We start from the raw sequence: 22,636 nt of genomic DNA, 5'->3' as shown, positions 1-22,636 counted from the left end.
AAAGATAAATTGAAAAAAAAAACAGACCCCTTTTAGAAAATCTTATGGTAATCCTTATCTTAGAAGTATTCTCAAATTTACAAACAGACAGAGCATTTTTTTTTAAATATAGCTTTTTCTTTTACATTTTTTCTGCCATTATGACTGATATATTAAAACAACCTATTGTTTTCTTCCTATGGAGTATCTATACTATGTAAACTTACTTAAACTTAAAATACTGTGTACAGGGTGGCCCATTTATGTGGATACCCCTTAACAAAATGGGAATAGTTGGTGATATTTACTTCCTGTTTGTGGCACATTAGTATATGGGAGGGGGAAAACTTTTCAAGATGGGTGGTGACGGTGGCGACCATTTTGAAGTCAGCCATTTTAGTCTATGCTGTGAAGATACGAGATTTGCAGCATCTGAAACTACGGATACTTAAAGCCTGTGCTAGCATTTCTCCTGCGGTGTTGCTATCAGTGTGTGAAGAGTAGGAGAAGAGGGTTTCATTGACAATCCAACACAATGGGCAGCACTTTGAACACATTTTATAAGTGGTCAGAAACTTGTAAATAACTCATGAAAGAATAAAGTTACGTTAAAACCAAGCACACCATTGTTTTTTCTTGTGAAATTCCCAATAAGTTTGATGTGTCACATGACCGTCTTCCTATTGAAAAAAACAAAAATTGGATCCAAATTGGCCGACTTCAAAATGGTCACCACCCATCTTGAAAAGTTTCCCCCCTCCCATATACTAAAAAGAGTTTCTGGAAATGGTGTTGTATATACAAACATTTAATTAAGTTCAGAAAAATTGTTCCAAACTCATTGAGTGATGCTTCATCCAGCGAGACAATGATCTTAAATATATTGTCAAAGCAAAAAAGCAAAGCTAAAACTTGAAAAAATACTGACTAGCTATGTCAGCTGGCTGATATGAATGATGCTTTCCATGTTTTAAAGGAGAAGGCAGTACACAAGGTCATTCAATAGTCATGAAAGATTCAAAATGAAAAGATCAGGAGTGAATTTCATGTAAGATATAGTGGTGTTCAGGTGTTGTTTGACCCACAGGAATTTCAGTTTCACCAGTTTATAAATTAATAATTTTTTGGATCTGCTCACTCTTGTACTGACCCCAGTGAAACCAGAAATACTTCCTGGAATGAAGTATGTTACTTTTTCCAAATCTTTACCTGACAAGATGTGCATTCAGGTATGTGAGATGTGTCAGTACATTTTGTTTGTGTGTGCCAATATGTTTCTTCTTAAAGCCCATGTGAAATGTAACAAAAGCTTCTAACCGCAAAATTGTCAATACACACACACACACAAAAGTAAGGAATAGAAAATAAAGTGGCCAGTAGGAAGCCAGGGTGTGCTCTTCCTGGAAGTGAGTTATATGGGTTGTAGGATTTGAAACCCTGTGTCGCTGAGAGTTATGACTTTTCCCTGTCATAGAAAAGCACACAGCACATGCTGAGGAAACCACTGAGAATTCTAAATACTTACAGCTAGCAACTCTTGCCAGAATTGTCTTATTTATTTCTGTTCCAAGCAGTCTGAGTTGTATAGTAAAGTTGTGTTGGTGGCAGATGGTGGCTGGCTGCACATATCTCAGATAAAGAATGTGCTAAGTTCCATACCAGTTGTTGAATGTAGCAGTGTAAAAGTTGGAGAGAACATATTTCTCTCTCTCTCTTTCTGGGAAATTTTCTCTCACTCTGACTTTTAAATAAAAGACTTTCATTACTCACATCTGATTCAGACATAATAAATTACATGCTTTTTCAATTTAAAGAGGCACCATGACACAAATCTTCCATATTTCTGTGTGTGCTATTTAACATCAATATGAATAGAGCTGTTGTATTATAGCATGCAAGCTTGCAAGCTTGTGTAGGGATTTCCTATGTTTATAGATACTGACTTAAAACCATCTGAAATGAATCAAAGTTAGTCACACAGACCGTCTTCTGTCTGGAATAACTAGGTGATTTCATTTAAACTTATTCTTTCTTTCCTACTATTTTGAATTCTTTCTTTCACTGAATCATAGTTAAATGCTCCTGTTTAATAATGGACATCTCTGCATGGCTAAATTATGTGGGATAGTCATCCACTACACACAAATATGTGAGCATATCATTAGATACCATCTCTGCCATACATTCCATTCTCATCCATTACACTGCTAACAGCCACCACACCTTCCTACACACGCACATATGTATTCATTAGAAACCCTTAACTTCTCATGTACTTTATTTTCAAAAGTAAAGAACTTATATAATTTGTTATACATTTTTTATTATAATGTAATATAATCTGGTTAAGCAGATATCATAAGTTGCTCTAACACTAATATAGAATGGTTTACCCAACTAAATTTTAAATGATACTGACCAATCGGATTTGTATTCAGACATATACGTAGGGTTACTCCGCCTTTCCCGGAGCATGACACTGAGAAAATGTATACGATTGTAACAGTTATTGTTTTAAGATAAGCTTCTAATCTACAAAGCTGAGAGACGATGGACCATACCCCAGGTGTACCAAAAAAAGTCTATGGTTCTATTGACCAGATCATGCCCCCCCCCCCTCCTACACACACATGTCGTACACCCCAAAAAAGGTCAGAGAGACAGTTGTTGATTTACTGTCAAACAGGCCGTCATTTGGAACACTGCCCCTTTACTGTTTTTCATGAACCGTCATTCATCAGGTAAGAACAGACATGAATTATTCAGGTTTAAAAGATTTAATTTATATTCATATTTATTATTTAAATTTTATATTTTAATTATTTTATTTTATTTTAAGATTGAGAAATAAATCAAGACGATGAGACACTTTTCTGAAAAGACTAAATCCTTCCAGTAAGCAAATTCAAAAATGAAATATTATTACTATACTTTTATACATATTTCATGTTCCTAATTATATATTTTGTTCCTATTTAGATTTCAGTCATGCATCCCAGCAGGAACCAATCAGACAGTATCAGGTTGATACTCTCTGCAATTACCAGAAACAGTCAACAGACATCAATTTGTCACTCAGAAAGATGAATTTATATAATTGCACGCAGATCAAGGCAAGATTGTCACACTTTTTTATTCACATTTACAAAACGTGCATCTGATTGTCATTCAGTGTATTAGCCTGATGAACCAAAATGCCACAGAAATGCCCCAACAATGAGCTTTTAAATAATGAAGCTAAGAAGTCTAACATTAGTCCTTTTTCACATGATATAATTAGCACTCAGAATCAGATAATCTGTGAACTGGATCAAAGTCTATCAAGGTTACAAACTACTCTAAATGAATACAATAGGTGTACAGCTCTGAATCCATTGCTATTAGATGCTGCAAACCAACTTAATGATAGTTTTCAGTACCTCATGAACAGAACTCAAACTTTGAATTTGTAACATCTCCTAATAATACCCTAGAAATTGCACCTGAAACTTTGTGTGATGTTTTCAGTCATCTAAAGCAAAGTCTGTCATGGTTGCAAAACAGTCTGCAAGAACAAGGTCAGACTACTCAGCTGAACCCTTTTAAAATAGATGCTGTGAACCAACTTAATGACATTTTGTCAGTGCCTCATGAACACAAAACAAATATAGATCTTGTACCAACGCCTCACAATATCGAAAAAAATGTATAGTCTCAGGATTTTTCTTTGAACTAAACCAAAGTCTTTTGAGATTAAACAATAGCTTGGTAAACGTAAGTCAAGTCTCAGAAACGTCATCAACCAGTCCTGCTTGTGAGGATGAATGCAATTCTTTTATGCTTGATAATGAACCTAGTAATGACACTTCCCCTAGTGTTGAAAGACAGGGTGATCTGAATGACATTCTTCCTCCTTCACCCAACAATGAAGGTGTGCAAATGGGAAATGGTGTAAACCCAAATGTCATCATAAATCAAATAGATAGGTTCAATACCACAGAAATTAGAAGGAAGGTAAACTTTTCCTCACTATGCAATTTTGATAGGTTTGCTGAAATTTACAATTATGTTCTTGAGATTTTAAACCAAATGTTGGATGTTGCTAATGATGAAGTAGGACTGAGGGATGTTGTACATGTTGAAATTCAAGTTGATTCGCTCAATTTTTCTTTGCGTGTTCAGGTAATCAATGGGGTCATCAAATTGAATTCATTTCTCTTGTTGCTTGAAAATGCTATTCAGAGTATATTTGAAATACTTTCCAATTAAACTTTACATCTAGTCATTTGAATTGTGCACGCTTCTCAGGGTGGTGTTAGACATAAAAAGCTATGGGGTATCTTCAACCCAGAATATGTTCCAAAAATGTTGAAACATCTGTATGTTTTTTAAAACAAAGATAACCTTTGTTTTGCCGTATGTGTTTCCCAGAAATTGAATCCTGATAAGTACAACATTCAAATAGATCAAATAGCAATTACAACATGATGTAGGTTTACCCGCAAACGAAATTGAAATGCTTTGCAGACAATGCATGCTTTGAACAGCATTTGAACTGCAAAATCGTAGTGTTGTGCTTGCATGAAAATTATTATTATGGAGTGAAACATCTTAAACGTGTGCTAAGTACATCCTATGTCTGCACTTAGTGTTCAGTAGGATTTAACAATATGAAACATCACAAAAGTGATTTCCATTGCAACGTGTGTCTTGACAATGACTGTCCTAAACATCCTAAAAAGTCTGTGCAATGCAAAGATCTGTAGATTGCAGTATTTTTATGATAAACACAAACAGCAATTGATTCAAATGTAGAAAATTCTTTATGCAAATCTAGATTCTACTGTCCTAAATGCAACACGGTGCAGGGATGGGTTAACGGTTCCAAAAACATCAGTGTCATGCGAGTCTCTGTAAAAACTGCTGTGCCTTAATGGATTCAGAAATTATGCATGAATGTATTATGGAACCTTTAATAAGAGAACTTTCGGATTTATGATTTTTAGGCCAATTACAGACTGGGTACCACATAACTAATTATATATGCTGTATTGATTTTAGAGGTAAGGAGTGGACAGCCAAAGGAGATAAATATGTAGCTGCATCTCTTAGAAGGTTTTGCAGGAAAAAGTACAAAGGTGCTGGTCATAAAATTAGAATATCATGAAAAAGTAGATTTATTTCAGTAATTTCATGCAAAAAGTGAAATTTGGTATTAGAATATTTCTTAAGACCAATACAAAAAAAGGATTTTTAGAAATGCTGGCCAACTGAACATGAAAAGTATGAACATGTACAGCACTCAATACTTAGTTGGGGCTCCTTTTACCTGAATTACTGCAGCAATGCGGCGTGGCATGGAGTCGATCAGTCTGTGGCACTGGTCAGGTGTTATGAGAGCCAGGGTTGCTCTAATAGTGGCCTTCAGCTCTTCTGCATTGTTGTGTCTGGTGTATTGCATCTTCCTCTTCATAATAGGAAGAGGTACTTCCTCTACACAATAGGTACTGGTAGCTTTGGCACTGTGTGCAGATGCCAAGTCCTGTTGAAAAATGAGATCTGCATCTCCATAAAGTTGGTTAGCAGCAGGAAGCATGAAGTGCTCTAAAACTTCCTGGTAGATGGCTGCATTGACCTTGGACCTCAGAAAACACTGAGTGGACCAACACCAGCATATGGCATGGTGCCCCAAACCATCACTGACTGTGAAAACTTCACACTGGACCTCAAGCAACGTAGATTCTGTGCCTCTTGTCTCTTCCTCCAGACTCTGGGACCTTGATTTTCAAAGGAAATGCAAAATATACTTTAATCAGAGAAGATAACTCTGCACCACTCAGCAGCAGTCTGGTCCTTTTTGTCTTTAGCCCAGGTGAGACACTTCTGACACTGTCTCTTGTTCAAGAGTGGCTTGACATAAGGAATGTGACAGCTAAAACCCATGTCTTGCATACGTCTGTACATGGTGGTTCTTGAAGCACTGACTCCAGCTGGAGTCCAGCCTTTGTGAATCTCCCCCACATTTTGTAAAGGGTTTTGTTTCACAAAATAACGAGAGTGCAGTTATCCCTATTGCTTGTACATTATTTTCTACCACATGTTTTCCTTCCCTTTGCCTCTCTATGAACGCTCTTCTGATAGGTCTTCCGGCCTGTGCTGTGAGACGGCTACAGATGATCCAGAATGCTGCAGCACGCCTGGTTTTCAACCAGCCTAAAAGAGCACATGTCACGCCCCTATTAGTTGAACTGCATTGGCTACCTTTAGCTGCTCGCATCAAATTTAAATCACTAATGATGGCCTTCAGAGTATTCACTGGCTCTGCTCCCATCTACCTCAATAGACTCTTAAAACCATATGTTAGCGCCCACCCTCTCTGTTCCTCAAAGAAGCGCCAACTAACACGGCCAACCCCCATACAGGTCAGTCAAGGCTATTCTCATCTCTGGTACCACACTGGTGGAACGAGCTTCCAAGCACTATCAGAGCAACAGAAACCCTTTCCACATTCAAGAAATCCTTGAAGACCCAGCTCTTCCGAGAGTATCTCTTGCACTGAAAGTCTTTCTTTAATGCACTTATTACTTCTGGCATATTGCACTCAATGTAAGGTAATTTGTATAAATTGTGCTGTAGTTTGAATGTTAGATCCTCTTTTGTAAGTCGCTTTGGATAAAAGCGTCTGCCAAATGCATAAATGTATATGAATGAGCTTGGAAACTGAGCTCTGTGAACAGCCAGTCTCTTTAGTAATGAACTCTTGTGTTTTGCCCTGATTGTATAAGGTGTCAATGGTCGTCTTTTGGACAACTGTCAAGTCTGCAGTCTTCTCCATGATTGTGTAACCTACAGAACTAGACTGAGAGACCATTTAAAGGCCTTTGCAGTTGTTTTGAAATAATTAGCTGATTAGAGTGTGGCACCAGTTGTCTTCAATATTGAAACTTATTCAATATTCCAGTTTTCTGAGATACTGAAATTTGGGTTTTCATTAGTTGTCAGTTATAATCATCCGATTAAAAAAAAAATAAACATTTGAAATATATCAGTCGGTGTGTAATGAAGGAGTATAATATACACATTTCACTTTTTGAATGGAATACTGAAATAAATCCACTTTTTCATGATATTCACCTGTATATTTACAAATGAACTTGGGTGGGCAGCAGGGTCTTTTGCTCTGTCCTGCTAACTTGTTCTTCCCTCTCCTCTTCTCTAATTCTCTAATATCCTTCTCTGACAAATATAACTGCACCAGTTACAGATTTAATAAAAATTTTTATCTCTTAGTATTTTCAGGTAAAGGAGACTGTACAAGAAGACCAACAATACAGTATCTACGGCATCAAGACCGAGAAAACTTATGGCCACATCTCAGACCTGCAAGCTCATATTATCCAGAATGGACTGACTGGCAAGGGAATGCCCAGAAAATGGTTGCTTCACCTTAATGACCCAATAAGGTTTGGCCTGCTTCAACCTGTACTGGCACCAATCACTGACGTACATAAGCACACACAAGTCAGAAGAAACACAGATAGGTTGAAAACACCAGTTTTTAATGGTATTTATTTTGGCTAAATAAATCACAGACTTGAGGCATGAGCATATGTATATGATATCAGTTGATTGTATTATTAAATTATATTACTATAGTTCTAATATATATGACTTATCAGAAATCGCAACCATTTTAAAACAAATTTGTAACAATAACATTGTTCATTTCTTGTCTTCTCTACTTAATGTTCTGTGTTTAGTAAATTCATGCAAATGTTTAATCAAATTTAGCAGTTCTATCTTGTCATTTTTTCATAAACTTATAACTGTGAATTTTACTGATTTATGTGTTATTTGTAAAGAAGTATATATTACAAATGCATTTTTCATAAATATGCTTAATTACTTAAAAAATATAAGCTATGTTATAAAGTATAAATAGACAACAATAAACTTTTGCAAAACAATACGAATCAAAATGAAGTAATGTGGTGAGGTTTCTTATTAATTTACAAATGAAAATTGAAGACCTTTATGCCGCCAGCGGGAGAGGGTTTGCTTTTTAAAAGTGAGGGACAAAAACCAGTGTGACCCATGAGGATCAGCTCTGGCTCCCTGGGAAAAGGCTGAACTGCCAGTGCCCAGAGATGCACCTCACTTTTCTGATGAATGAGTAGTCAAATCACAGATGCAACAAATCACAGATGCAACCACACTAGGCTAATAATATATTTCATACACTCATCATAGAAAATCATACTGACATTTTATATTTCAATTTCATATAGATATTTTGGTCTAGAAATGCCTTCATGTTTGTGTTTGATATATTATTAAAAAAAAAACTAATGGCTGCATTGATCTTGTACACATTGCCAAGATCTATGAAAATACAAACCTCTAAACCCTTTTCATTTGGGAGAAATTGGATTCTCTTCTCCTCTGCATCTCTGGCACTCCTTCTGTGCCTCTACCTCCTCTGGTTCATCTGCCCACACCTCTATCACCAGGCCCTCCACTGCGCTTCCTTCTTCCCTCTGCCACAGTTCATTTAGCTTGTTATCTGTCCTGTTACCCAGACCTGAACAGCCCTGACCAGGTTTGCTTGACACCAGTGATGGCACTTCATAACTCAGACCTATATTGGATGACAAAAACTATTCAAAATAACATGACGGGACTTAGAATTTAGCTATTAAAAAGAGCAGTATGTTTTCTGGTCCTGTAAAGTAGTAACTCCAGGTTTAGGTTTGGTTTTCTCAATCCATTTGAGCTTCACATCTTGGGTGGCATGGGGGGAGGGGTTTGAAGTGTTTTAAATTGAAAATATAATACACATTTTAAATACTTGCTGTCAGTATATCAGATTTGTCCTTTAACCTAAGGCAGCACCACTTCCGAGCTATGAAAGAAATGAAACCATATGACCTTATGTATCCCTGGAGATGGACTGGAGATAGCTAGGAGTATGTCACTGACGCGCTGTGCTTTCCCGTGCGGGCTTCCTGTAGCACTGCAGATGCAGGCCTCGTAGCATTGCAGCAGCGTTCCTCTCGTCCCTCCTGACCAGAGACACGGCGGACACTCCTTTTGCTCAGAAGGTCATTCTGGGGCTCATGTGGCCTCCTTCTCTGTCGCTGATCCTGAAGCTCTTGTCAGCGCTTTGAGGGTCAGAGGTCTGAGGTCTCCTTCATGCTCTGGGCATGGCATTGAATTTTGCTGGAGTTAAACTATAACTTTTCTTAAAATAGAGTTTTCTACTAGAAATAAAAAAAAAATAAAACTTCTGGTTGGAAGTTCTGGGTTTGTTCTATCTGGACCCTGCTTGAGGAGCCCAAGACTGTTTAAGAGATAGCCATAAGAGTGTCTGATGCCTTAGAGGCATCTAAAGAGAGCTCGAGAGCTCTAGAGAGAGCCGGGGCTCTCCCTTAACTGAGTACCCTAGCTGAGAAGCATTGGCCACTGGAAGCAAGAGCGAGAAGTTCTTCCTACATTTTCTTTCTATTCTTCTCCTGTTCTGAGTTCTGTTCTGAGAGTGTGAGTTTGAGTGTTAGACTCATTTCGCACCACTGGTTTTTAAGCCAGATTGTGGGAAACCTGCCTTGAATACCTGATTGGGGATTCAGGGATTCTCTTGCTCCTCATTGGCTGTTTCCTGTACCTTTGTACTGACATCACATAAAATTTATGACACTTGACAAGACAAAGACTTATCCCTGTTGAATGAATATCCCAGGATTCTGAATCATACTTTTGCAATATAAAAGATTATATGATAACACAAAGTAATATTGTCACGCCTGTATCTGCGGACGCCTCGCTTCCTCCCTCAGTTCAGGACACTCTACCACTTGAGTCTGGGAAAGACTCAGAGAACTTCAACTCCCATGATTCAGCTGATGGTCACCTGACATCACCACCAATAGAACTCCTCTCACACGTTCCAAGTCACCTGAGTTCTAATTCACAGCTGTTTCGGTTTTAGCTCAATCACTCACTCACCATATAAATCCGGACTCTTGCCTTCACCCTTTGCGAAGTATTGCTAACCCATGTTACTTACCGAGCGAACCTTATCTCTGAAGGCCTACCCGTGTATGACCCTTGCTTACGTTTCACTTGACTACGGACTGTTCCTGGTTACTACGTTGTGTTTCTGACCCTAGCCTGTCCCTCACTATTCTTTGGATTGACCCTTTTGCTGTAATTGCTTTCTCTTTACGATGTGCTTTGCACATCCCTAAAGTAAATCTCTTTTTGTTAAACACCCGCGAGTGTCTCTCTTGTTTACCAAGCCTGACAGAATACTTCGCCTTTAAAATGCAGATGGCGGGTTCCGGTGACTTAACAACTGCTATCGGAAACCAAGGTCAGTTGTTAGGAGAACATCAGTTCAATAGAGTCTGTCACCCTATTGAGACAACAGCAGAGCCAGCAACAAGAGCAAATGGCGGTGATTTCTGAACATGTAAAGAATCTCGTTCCCCAGCGACTTTTTGCTCCTCTGCTCGAGCCCCCGTCAACCTCGAGTGAAGTTACACCTGTTTATGTTCCATCATCTCCATATAGCGTGAGTAAACCGGAAAAGTATGATGGTTCTATGGACAAATGTCGGGGATTTTTGTTACAGTGCTCATTATATTTCAGTAGCTCCCCTCCATGCTCTGACTTCGCTCGGATATCCTTTCTAGTATCGCGCTTAACTGGTAAAGCTCTTGATTGGGCTACGGCCATTTTGCCTAACATACAGAGCATTTCTTACGATCGTGTTGAAAAGGACTTTAAGACTGTTTTTGATCGTCCTAATTAAGGGAGATCTAATGGCGAAATAATCGCAAAAATTCGTCAAGGCAGCAGATCGGTGGCTGACTATGTATTAGAGTTCCGTATTCTCGCTGCTGGTAGCGGTTGGAATGAACCCGCATTAATCATTGTTTTTCGTAACGAACTTAACAGGGATATCCAGTCGGAATTAGCCTGTCGGGATGAGAATCTCTCACTGGAAGGATTATTTGACCTGGCTATTCGTCTGGACCATCTTTTAAGTGCTTGTAAAAGTCGCAATAGTGGAAAGACATCCCAGGGTACCCACATTCCTAACGCACGGCAACAGCACAACAGGGCAACTACGACACCTGTATCTTGCACTCATCAAGCATCCGAGTATCCTACTCCCATGCAATGTGATTCGTCACGGCTTACACCAGAAGAGAGGTTTCACCGTCAAGACAACGGTTTATGCATGTACTGTGGCGCAGCTGAGTACGTTTTTCGCCAGTGTTCAACTCGGCCACGCAAATATCAAGCACCTCTTCCTGGAAAGCACGCGACACCTCCACAGACAAACTTGGTGAGTACCATCACAAAGGGACTCGTTTCGAGGTCATTCACTATTCCAGTGGACATTCACTGCTCTCAGGCTTGTTCTTCTATATTTCCAGCATTGATTGATTCGGGAGCAGAAGGAAACTTCATTACTGCGGCTGTGGTGAAAGACTTGAAGATTCCTGTTATTTCCATGGAGCGATCTCTACAAATATCAGCTATTGATGGAGACCCTCTAGGAACTGGTTTGGTGTCCCATATGACTGCTCCTGTACTGTTAGAGACCAGTGCTTTGCATAAAGAAAAGATCAGTTTCTTTGTTATAGACTCATCAGACTACCCTGTAATTTTGGGCTTACCTTGGTTAGTGAAACATAATCCTGTTATCTCTTGGTCCGAAAAGGAGATTTTGTCTTGGTCACTGCACTGTTTTAAGTATTGTCTTTCCAGATCACAGATCAATATTCATTCCACTTCTATTGAGAGCCCTGAGACTAGTATCCGGTGCGATATTCCTCATGAATATAGAGACATTAGTGAGGTCTTCAGCAAAGTCAAGGCCATGTCACTTCCCCTGCATCGTTCATACGATTGTACCATAGACCTCATAGAGGGAGCTAATCTTCCTAAAGCTCGGATTTATCCACTTACACAACCGGAAAATCAAGCTATGGAGGAGTACATAAAGGAAGCCTTACAACAGGGTTTTATTCGTCCCTCTACTTCACCAGTATCGGCGGGATTTTTCTTTGTCGAGAAAAAAGATGAGGGTTTGAGACCCTGCATTGACTATAGAGGCTTAAACCAAATAACCAAGAGATTTACATACCCTTTACCCTTAGTGCCTGAAGCCTTGGAACAAATTAGAGGAGCAAGGGTCTTTACTAAACTAGACCTCCGTAGCGCTTATAATCTAATAAGAATTAAGGAGGGAGATGAATGGAAGACAGCTTTTTCAACTAGCAATGGACATTATGAGTACCGAGTATTGCCTTTTGGCCTGGCAATCGCGCCTTCGGTCTTCCAATCGTTTATTAATGATGTTCTGAGAGATATGCTGGGAAAGTTTGTTATCGCATATTTAGACGACATTTTAATTTACTCACCGGACATTAAGACACATGTTCAACAGGTTCGTCAAGTTCTCCATAGATTACTAGACAATCAGTTATACGTAAAAAGAGAAAAATGTGAGTTCCATGTACCCAGAATATCTTTGCTGGGATATATAATAAGTAATCAAGGCGTAGTCATGGATGACAAGGTGGACGCTGTTATGAACTGGCCAGTTCCCACTAATATAAAGGGTCTTCAAAGCTTTTTGGGGTTCGCTAACTTTTACCGCCGTTTTATTAGAGATTATTGCACAATAGCGGCTCCTTTGACCTCATTACTTAAAGGGTCCCCTAGAAAACTCCAATGGAACAGTTCTGCTGTCACTGCCTTCCAAAAGCTTAAAGAGGCTTTTACTACAGCACCCATCCTTCATCATCCCAATCCGAAGATACCTTTCGTGGTGGAAGTAGATGCGTCCGATGTCGGGATCGGAGCGGTTCTCTTCCAACGTTCAGAAAGTGTTAAGAAACTACATCCCGTAGCCTTTTATTCCCATAAATTAACGTCTACGGAGAGAAACTACGGTATAGGGGACAGGGAATTATTAGACATTTAATTGGCTCTCGAGGAATGGCGTCATTGGTTGGAGGGGTCACTACATCTATTCCTAGTATTAACGGATCATAAGAACTTAGAATACTTACGTAATGCAAAAAGACTCAATCCCTGTCAAGCTCGTTGGTCTCTCTTTTTTTCACGTTATCAATTTACCATTACTTACTGCCCGGGTTTGCGTAATACTAAAGCTGATACTCTGTCTAGACAATTTGTCATGGAAGAGGACTTGGAGAAACAGACGGAAGAAATACTGCCACCCGGAGTGGAAATTATTAGATATTAAATAGCTGCAGTTAGATGGGAGATTGATGATAGAATTGATAAGGCATTAGAAACCACGAATATTCCTTCTCAGTGCCCCGTCAACAAGAAATATGTCCCTATGGAATTCCGAGATTATTTAATCACTTGGGCTCATTCTTCAATTTCCTCTGGTCATCCAGGAGAGAAGCGTACTCAGGAACTCGTAAAAGCTAGGCATTGCTGGGAGAACATGTCAGTTGATATTCACCGTGTTGTTGCATCTTGTTCAGTTTGCGCACAATGCAAGACACCAAAGACTTTGCCTGCCGGGAAATTGCATCCATTACCTGTTCCTAACCGTCCCTGGTCTCACATCGCAATTGACTTTATCACTGATTTACCTATTTCACAGCAATTCACCACTATCTTAACGGTGGTAGATAGATTCTCCAGAGCGGTGAGGTTTATTCCATTTTCTCAGATTCCTACAGCCTTTGAAACTGCAGAAGTTTTGTTCAATTATGTGTTCAGACTGTTTGGAATTCCGGAAGATATTGTATCAGACCGTGGTCCACAGTTAACTTCCCAGGTTTGGTCCGCATTTTTTGAACATTTAGGGGTCAATGTAAGCTTAACTTCTGGTTACCATCCTCAGTCCAATGGACAATGTGAAAGGGTTAACCAGGAATTGGGTAAATTTCTTAAATTATATTGCCACAAGAACCAAACAGAATGGGTTCGTTTCCTCCCTTGGGGCGAAATGGCACAAAATTCCCTGGTTAACTCCACAACAGGTATCACACCATTTGAATGTGTTTTGGGTTATCAACCTCCGATCATGCCTTGGACAGCGGTGACTACTGAAGTTCCAGCTGTGGACAGCTGGATGAAAAAAAGTGAACAGGTATGGGAACTTACTCATCAGCATATCGAAAGAGTGATAGAAAGATATAAAGACTTTGCTGATCGTCATAGAAAGGAGACTCCAATCTATCAGCCGGGAGATCGGGTCTGGCTTTCTACAAGGGACTTCAGATCTGAAGGCGGTTGTAAAAAATTGACTTCCAAATATATTGGTCAGTTTAAGATTATTGAAAGAATCAATGATGTTACATACAAGTTGGACTTATCTAAACAATATAAGGTTTCTAGATCTTTTCATGTGTCCCTTTTAAAGCCTGTGGTTCCAGGTCCGTTGGACGAAGCGATACCAGGTGAGACACCTCCGCCTCCGGTGTTCATGGATGGTGATCCGTTGTACCAGGTTCGTGGTTTGCTGGATTCCAGGAGGAGGAGTGGTCAACTGGAATACCTGGTAGACTGGTAGGGTTATGGTCCGGAGGAGAGGAGTTGGGTTCCTGCCAAGGATGTTCTGGATCCTGCTTTAGTTTTAGAGTTTCACCATCTCCACCCTGACAAACCAGCCCCTCGTCCTAGAGGACGTCCCAGGTCTCAACCACTTGGCTCGGGCAGGGTGCCTACTGCTCGACGTTCTGGGAGTCGTCGTGGGAGGACTTCTTCAGGTCAACGCTCTCTTTACTCAGGTGGTTCAGGAAGCTTACCTGTTCGTTCTGGTGCGAGTCGTCCTGTTTGACCTCGTCCTTCAACTACGCCGGACTCCTTGGGGGGGGGGGGGGGGGGTACTGTCACGCCTGTATCTGCGGACGCCTCGCTTCCTCCCTCAGTTCAGGACACTCTACCACTTGAGTCTGGGAAAGACTCAGAGAACTTCAACTCCCATGATTCAGCTGATGGTCACCTGACATCACCAACCAATAGAACTCCTCTCACACGTTCCAAGTCACCTGAGTTCTAATTCACAGCTGTTTCGGTTTTAGCTCAATCACTCACTCACCATATAAATCCGGACTCTTGCCTTCACCCTTTGCGAAGTATTGCTAACCCATGTTACTTACCGAGCGAACCTTATCTCTGAAAGCCTACCCGTGTATGACCCTTGCTTACGTTTCACTTGACTCTGTGTTTTTGATTACGGACTGTTCCTGGTTACTACGTTGTGTTTCTGACCCTAGCCTGTCCCTCATTATTCTTTGGATTGCCCCTTTTGCTGTAATTGCTTTCTCTTTACGGTGTGCTTTGCACATCCCTAAAGTAAATCTCTTTTTGTTAAACACCCACGAGCGTCTCTCTTGTTTACCAAGCCTGACAAATATCATTCAGACAAACCATCTTTTACATAATGCTTAATCAAATTATACACAATATGTGGCTACGTTGGTTCCTACATAAGTTCATATAAAAAAGAAATGACTTTAAACACATGTAAATTAATTACACCCATTTTGATTGTCCAAATGGACTCAATTTCACACAGTTGTACCCATTTACAACTTGTTCACCAGGTAAACTTAGGAATTAAGGAATGTGTGTTTCTTTTGATGTTAACAGTCTTTCAAGATGTGTGATAGGACATTTAATCAAGGTTGAGTCTGTGTGCCTCTCTGCATTCTGCATTTGAGAAGAGTTGCATGAGCCTCCAAGACCTTGTGTCGTAAACTGTCCTTGAAAGCGTCAGTTTTATGATTCTCTGACAGACCTTCAGGCCCCAATATGGGGCCAGTGCTTGCTGGAAGGGTTATCTCAAATTCCAATCTAGACTGGTGTGGCTTGGGGATGTCTCTGAAGACCAATAGAAAGTCTGAGTATTAAAGTCTAATCCCAGAAATTCAAATTTCTTATTAGAATTTAATAAAACCATCATCTCCACTACACTCAAACCTATGGACACTTTTGAGTCCACCTACCTACGTGGACACAGGGAGAACACACCAAACTCCTCACAAACAGTCACTCAGTGCAGGACCTTAACCCACAACGTCCAGGTCCCTGGAGCTGTGTGACTGTGACACTACCTGCTGCGCCACCTTATACTTATCCTTATCAGTATACACAAAATTAAAAGAATCCCTTAAGAAAGCTGCACTTACAAGTTCATTCTTTTTCCACCCCTCCCTCAAAGCCTCTGCCCTCCACAACACTGCCAGCCTACCCTTCAGCTCTGTAGTAAGTTAATAATCTATATACCATCTAGCTCACCTCCACTGCTTTCTAACAGAGCTTATCTCCTGAATGAGTTTATCTATTTCTACTAGCCATCTTGTCTTCATTAGTCTGGCCCTTTTTCCATTTTCTGCAACCTACAAAACATTGCCATTCCATATAACTGGTGGCGCAGCAGGTAGTGTCGCAGTCACACAACTCCAGGGACCTGGAGGTTATGAGTTCAAGTCCCGCTCCATGTGACGGTCTGTGTGAAGTTGATGTATTCTCCCCATGTCTGCGTTGGTTTCCTCCGGTTGATCTAGTTTCCTCCCACGGTCCAAAAACACACTTTGATAGGTGGATTGGTGACTAAACAAAAAGTGTCCCTAGGTGTGAATGAATGTGTGAGTGTGTGTTCTGGGTAGGTGGTTACAGACAATGAATGAATGAATATATAAAATATATTGAAGTGCACGCAGTGATTAAATCACCTGGCCACACCCATCTCTCTGATTTATACAGACTCATGTATCTGGTCTCTTTGTCTTATTCCACAACAAAAATGTAAACATAAACAGATGACTGGGGCACTGAAATCAGCCTCAGCAATGCTGGAAAAAACAACCCAGCAAAGTTCTCCAATTATGTATTTTGGTCCCCCAAAACTAGTGCAAGTATGGACTGAATATCACCAAAGTGTAACCACTACATTATAGATAAGACGTGTATGAGAAAAATGTGATTAATATTTTCCTTTTTATTTTTTCAGACAGAGTTGGCAGATGAAGAGGTAAGTGAACACTTGAATCACAGTGAAGCCTTAGTGTTTTAAAGATTACCGAAATGCATTATATGTTAAAACCATATAAAATATAGAAATGTGTGTGTGTTTACAGTGTCCTTTGGATAAAAAGTGTGTATGTGAGAAAGGACAGAGAGGACCCAGTGGCCCTGCTGTGAGTACCAATATTATGTATAATATTCATCCATACTCAATGACTAGAGCTAAACAAAGCACTTAAAATCACCACAAACTCCACTGCAAATTAGAAGTTATATATAAGAATAAGATATATAAGATCATATAAGAACATTATGACACCAAGTGTATGTGTTGGTTATAATCCAATTTGCCCTAGAAAAAATAACAATAACGGTATGCTATAGTACCCAGGGCGCCTAAGAAAATTAATTGTAAAAGTGCATGTTTACTGTGTTTATTATAATACTATTTGGTATGTTTACCAAAAACGTGCATGCTGTGAAGATAAATAATCTTCCAAAAAAGAACCGAAGTTCCATCACAATAAACAAGACAAACTAACTAACAAAATGAATAAATATATACAATCATAGCATGTGGTCATTTGCATTTAAACCCTCCTGGTTAGTTCCAGTAGGTGGATTTATCTGTTTTGAATGGTGATACAACAATCTACTCTACACATTTTTAGGATTAAAAATGTCAGTCCTTGGAAAAACACAATGTGTTCACTAAATTTAATCTGTGTTTAAAAGCTGCATAAAGAGAACAGTGCTATAAGCTCATGTGCAACAAAATGTTTCTCCAGTTTTTACTGCTCATGCTTCTTTTTAAAGATATCTTTTGTTGAGGCAAAATATTTCCTTATTAAATGGGACGACCCTTCAAAAGCCTGATGTGTCATCAGAACATAAAACAAGTAGTGCTTTAGTGCTTTTAGTGCGTTTTCTACTGCTGGACTGCAGCCATATCAGAGCTTCTGCATTTTAACATAGTTTGATTTAGGGTGACATACACTTTGAAGTGTTCCACAACCATATATGCAGGGCAAGGAAGGTTTATTTAGGAAGGTCTTATATACTTCCGGGGAGGGAGTAGAAGGAAGAACATGCATTTGAGGAGGGAGACGAGAAAGGAGGAACGGAGATTTGGGGGGTAGAGATAAGGGTAAGATTGTTATCCCTTTAGGATGGGAGATTCTTGAGAATACTCTAAAAAGCAGAAAAAAACACATTCTTCACCATTCAGTCCATGAAAAAGTGAACCAGTCCAATGAAACAAATTTCGAGTCAACATCACTGGATATTGTAAAAGTCCATGATAATGCATTTCCCCCTACCACTCTCTTTATCTCTTGCTCTTTCTGGTAGGGTAAGAAAGGTCATCCAGGGCATGAAGGAAGTTCAGGGACTAAAGGGCAGAAGGTCAGTAAAGTATTAAATCTCATCCCATTCTCTTTGCAAGAGTAAACATGTCTGACATACATTATCCCACTTCCATTAGGGGGATCTGGGCCATCAAGGACTTCCAGGTCCAGAGGGATTAGAGGTGAGTATAGGTATAGGCTTGTCACCTGACTAACACTACTGAATTATCTCTTTGCATTATATTGTAGCATGTGATAATGTGTGTGTAAATATACATAATTCTGACCACTGAAATAATTTCTGTCGCTCATCCACTCATTTCCATTGTTTGAAGAGCACTCAAACCAATATACATCTCCAGCTGACACATTCAACAGCCTCAGGTTCTCAAGAGTTGAATTATTATGATGCAATTTCCCCATGCAGTAGTTAATATGTACATATATACGCATATACAATTGGGGAAAAACAAAATAGCTGTCAAAGGGTTTTGTTTCAGATTATAAACTAGGAAAATGTTACATTGCTTAGGACCTGAAATATTCCACATGGGGTTCTATTCATCTATCCAATAAAGATGGCTGAACATTACATATTTTAATGGATGTGCAGCTATCAAGAATCTTAAGTCTAATACATTTTAATGGGCTGATTAATCTGCATTTGAAAGGCTCTTTGGACAATATTGACAACTCTCAGTCAAGCATGCTGATAGGTCAGTTCAGTTATGGGAATGTAGAATAATGCTTGGATTGGATCCATCCAGGCAAGTGCCCTGGTACTGGGGCCATCAAATGGTCAATGACATGGTATGGCAATCAATAAGCAATGAGTGTGTTATGCTGATGGAGACCTGTAAATGGATCTGTAAATAGTGTTTCCTAACATGCAGATTGAGGGGTTGGGTTTTGGGACAGGCTCCAGGAACATGTTGTCAATTGCAGACATAAGCAGTGGATATTTGAGAGAGATGACAGGCAGATGTCAGATTAAGGGAATTGGCCAAGTATCTGAAGTTAAACCATTAGTTAGTCCATACTAGGATTTGGCTCCCAGCACATCCCTGCCACCCCCCAACCCAAGATCAGCTGACATAGTTGACCAGCCAATGCAGCCCAGCTTGAGGACCAGGACCAATCAGTTAATCCAGGGACGTGTAGGATCCCAAGGGGACAGCTTGTCCTTTAGCTCCTTGCTCAGGTGCTCCTGTAAGGACAAAATCAAAGTGTAATATGGTGACTCATTCAGAGTCTTGTGTCCCAGATGGAAACCTTACAAAGGTCTTGGCTTATCATTGAAAGACAGTTTTGAACAGATCAGGGAAGTTATTTCTAACATTATTGTGCTTTGGTTGTCAGGGCAAGCCTGGGGATAAAGGAGAGAAGGTAAGAGATAATAGGATTTTTCCAAAGGTTTTTTTAGTCTCTGCACCTGCATGATTTTGCAAATGATTGTCTTTGCAAAACTGTTAGTGTTTCTGTGAACTCTAATCTTGATATGTCTTAGAGTTTTGTTTCTTTTTAACATGCTCTCAGGGTGAGAGAGGGGAATGTGGGATGCCTGGAACAAAAGGAGACAGAGTATGTATTATATCTTCCACTAAATAATATTTTGGTTCATTTTTTTATTAAGATCTTGTTTGCCAGTATTACAAACAGTAAATGTGTTATTTGCATTTAAAAGGGTCCAGAGGGTCCTGCTGGCACAAGAGGAAATCTAGGGCTGCAGGTATGACCTTTTGTTAGAATAAAAATTCTTGAGCATCCGGAGTAGTAAAACATTCTCTGAGTAGGCCATATCTTTGGGAGTCTGATTTCAACTGACCAAAGAATAATTCATGACTGAATAATAAGAGTCAAGAAACAACTAGTCTTGCACAGGGAGAGGTTCCTTGCAGCACTTAACATGGCCAAAATCTACCTACTAAGAAAGAAATTTGACTGACGCACAAAAGGACCAAGTCTGCTATTTTGATATGATTAGTAGATGGGGGCTGATAGTCAATCAAAATGCAACTCTGTCTCTGGCAGACTCTCTGTCAACTGGCTGGTGGAGTTTTTGTGGCAGAGACTGACAGAGTGGATGGGTAGGATGGCCGGTTTGACTCAGCATGATGCTAGCTGTCAGGAACGCTGAGTCAGACTGACGGAGGCGGATGCATGCGCTAATAACACAGACTTTTATTTACAAGAAATTAACAAAACAAACACAAACAAACTCGAGGGCAAACACGAAGCGAGGAAAGAACAAGACTAGGAACGAGAACCTGAAACAACATGACTAGAGCTAGGAATTCTAACAAAACGACATTACTAGGAGTAGGAAACACAATGGGAACAAATGACCAATACAAGCAAGTGACACCAGGGAACTTAAATACACGAACAGACGAGACACCTGAAACAGATAACGAGGATGACGGACAAGGAGGCGGAACAAAGGCAGAGACAAAAACAATACCAAACAGAGCCATATGCTGAGAGAGCACATGGCGGGGAAAACAGACCCGACAGGACGAGGGTGTGACAGATGCCCCCTCCTGAACGCACAACTCCTGGGTCGCGTAACCTAGACCCCCCAGGAGGGAGCACGAAAAACAAAACAGGAAACCAACTGGAGAGAGGACTCAGGACAAGACAGGAACAGACACAGGAAATGAGGCTGGAGACATAAGACTAGAAACAAAAGACTAGACTCTGGACAGAACAGAAGACTGACAAAGGGGATAAACCGGTGAAGAATCTAGAAACGGAGACAGGAAAGAACTATAGAAGGGGGGGGGAAAGCACTGGAATGAAGAGGAGAACGGACTGGAGACAAAACCTGAGCGGGGACAGAAGAGTGAACTGGGGACAAGACCGATGACTGATTGACTGAACTAACAGGAGACGGGACTTGGGACTAGAAAGGACTAGAGTGGACACATGAGACTGGATGGGTGTGGACACATTAGACTGGATGGGAGTGGACACATTAGACTGGATAGGGTGCCTAACATTGGACAAAATACTGGACGGGAAAAAGGACTGGATGGGAGACAGGACAAATGACGGGACTGAGGCCGGGTACTGGGAGACAGGGCAGGATACGAGACAGGAAACTGGGTAGGTGACTGAACTTGAGACAGGACAGGTGACTGGACTGGGGCTTTGTGCTGGGACCGGAAAGAAGACGGGGACATGTGATGGAATGGAGAACTGGGAATGGACATGAGGCAGGACAGAGGGTTGAAACGGGGACTGGACCGCACTTGGCAGGGGAACAGGGACCAGGATGTTTACAGGGACAGACACGAACACAGTGATAGGGATGGGAACAGAGACAAAGGCAGACACAAGTACAGGGACGAGGACAGAGACAGGAACCAGGACAGGGACAGACACGGGAACCAAGACAACTAGTGGGTGCCCAGGACTGGCAAAAGTCTGTGGGGAAGTCCGAGAGACCAGCCTGGGCACAGTTCTGGGAATCGGCCTGGAAGCCCGCTGGGCCGATTTAGGGACACAAACTGAAGTGGCTGTAGCCACCGCCAGAGGGGCAGAAGCGGTCGTAGCCACAGTTACAGGGGCAGAAGCGGTCGTAGCCACAGTTACAGGTGCAGAAGCGGCTGTAGCCACAGTCACAGGGGCAGAAGCGGCCGAGGAAGCCGCCCTCGCTGAGACAGCAGCGGCCGAGGAAGCCGCCCTCGCTGAGACAGCAGCGGCCGAGGAAGCCGCCCTCGCTGAGACAGCAGCGGCCGAGGAAGCCGCCTCCACTGGGACAGGAGCGGCTGAGGAAGCTGCCTTCGCTGGAGCAGGTGCGGCGGATGCTGCTTTCGCTGGAGCAGGTGCGGCGGATGCCGTCTTCGCAGGGACATGAGCGGCCGTGGAAGCCGCTTTCTCGGGGACAGGAGCGGCCGTGGAAGCCGCATTCTCGGGGACAGGAGCGGCTGGAGGCGCTGCTTTCACGGGGACAGGGGCAGGTGGAGGCGCTGCTTTCACGGGGACAGGGGCGGTTGGAGGCGCCGCTTTCACGGGGAAAGAAGCGGCTGGAGGCGCCACCCTCTCTGGATCCGGAGCGGCCTGGATTGCCGCCCTCTCTGGATCTGGAGCGGCCTGGATTGCCGCCCTCGCTGGATCCGGAGCGGCCTGGATTGCCGCCCTTGCTGGATCCGGAGCGGCCTGGCTTGCCGCCCTCGCTGGATCTGGAGTGGGAAGTCCTGCAGAATCGCCCTTGGAGACGTGGGTGTGGGCTTGGGCTACTCGACAGGCACGTGCGGGAGCTGTTGAAGGCTTAGGAGGTCTGGTGGGCGCACTCTTATGGG

General features: G+C 41.4%; 1 protein-coding gene across 1 annotated transcript in view; it reads left to right on the top strand.

Moving 5' to 3' along the window:
* col28a2b (collagen, type XXVIII, alpha 2b) overlaps positions 1-22,636 on the top strand; it is a 76,247-nt gene that overhangs the window by 12,538 nt on the left and 41,073 nt on the right. Inside the window, exons 3-9 of the mRNA XM_066664056.1 lie at positions 16,973-16,993; positions 17,100-17,159; positions 18,337-18,390; positions 18,470-18,514; positions 19,692-19,718; positions 19,869-19,913; positions 20,017-20,061. Coding sequence (XP_066520153.1) covers positions 16,973-16,993; positions 17,100-17,159; positions 18,337-18,390; positions 18,470-18,514; positions 19,692-19,718; positions 19,869-19,913; positions 20,017-20,061 — 297 coding nt within the window. The remainder of the gene's footprint in view (positions 1-16,972; positions 16,994-17,099; positions 17,160-18,336; positions 18,391-18,469; positions 18,515-19,691; positions 19,719-19,868; positions 19,914-20,016; positions 20,062-22,636) is intronic.

This window comes from Hoplias malabaricus, chromosome 3 (assembly GCF_029633855.1).
Source record: "Hoplias malabaricus isolate fHopMal1 chromosome 3, fHopMal1.hap1, whole genome shotgun sequence".
NCBI classification, from domain to species: domain Eukaryota; kingdom Metazoa; phylum Chordata; class Actinopteri; order Characiformes; family Erythrinidae; genus Hoplias; species Hoplias malabaricus.
Note: the sequence above shows the minus strand (reverse complement) of the source record. Positions and strands in the feature narration are given on the sequence as shown.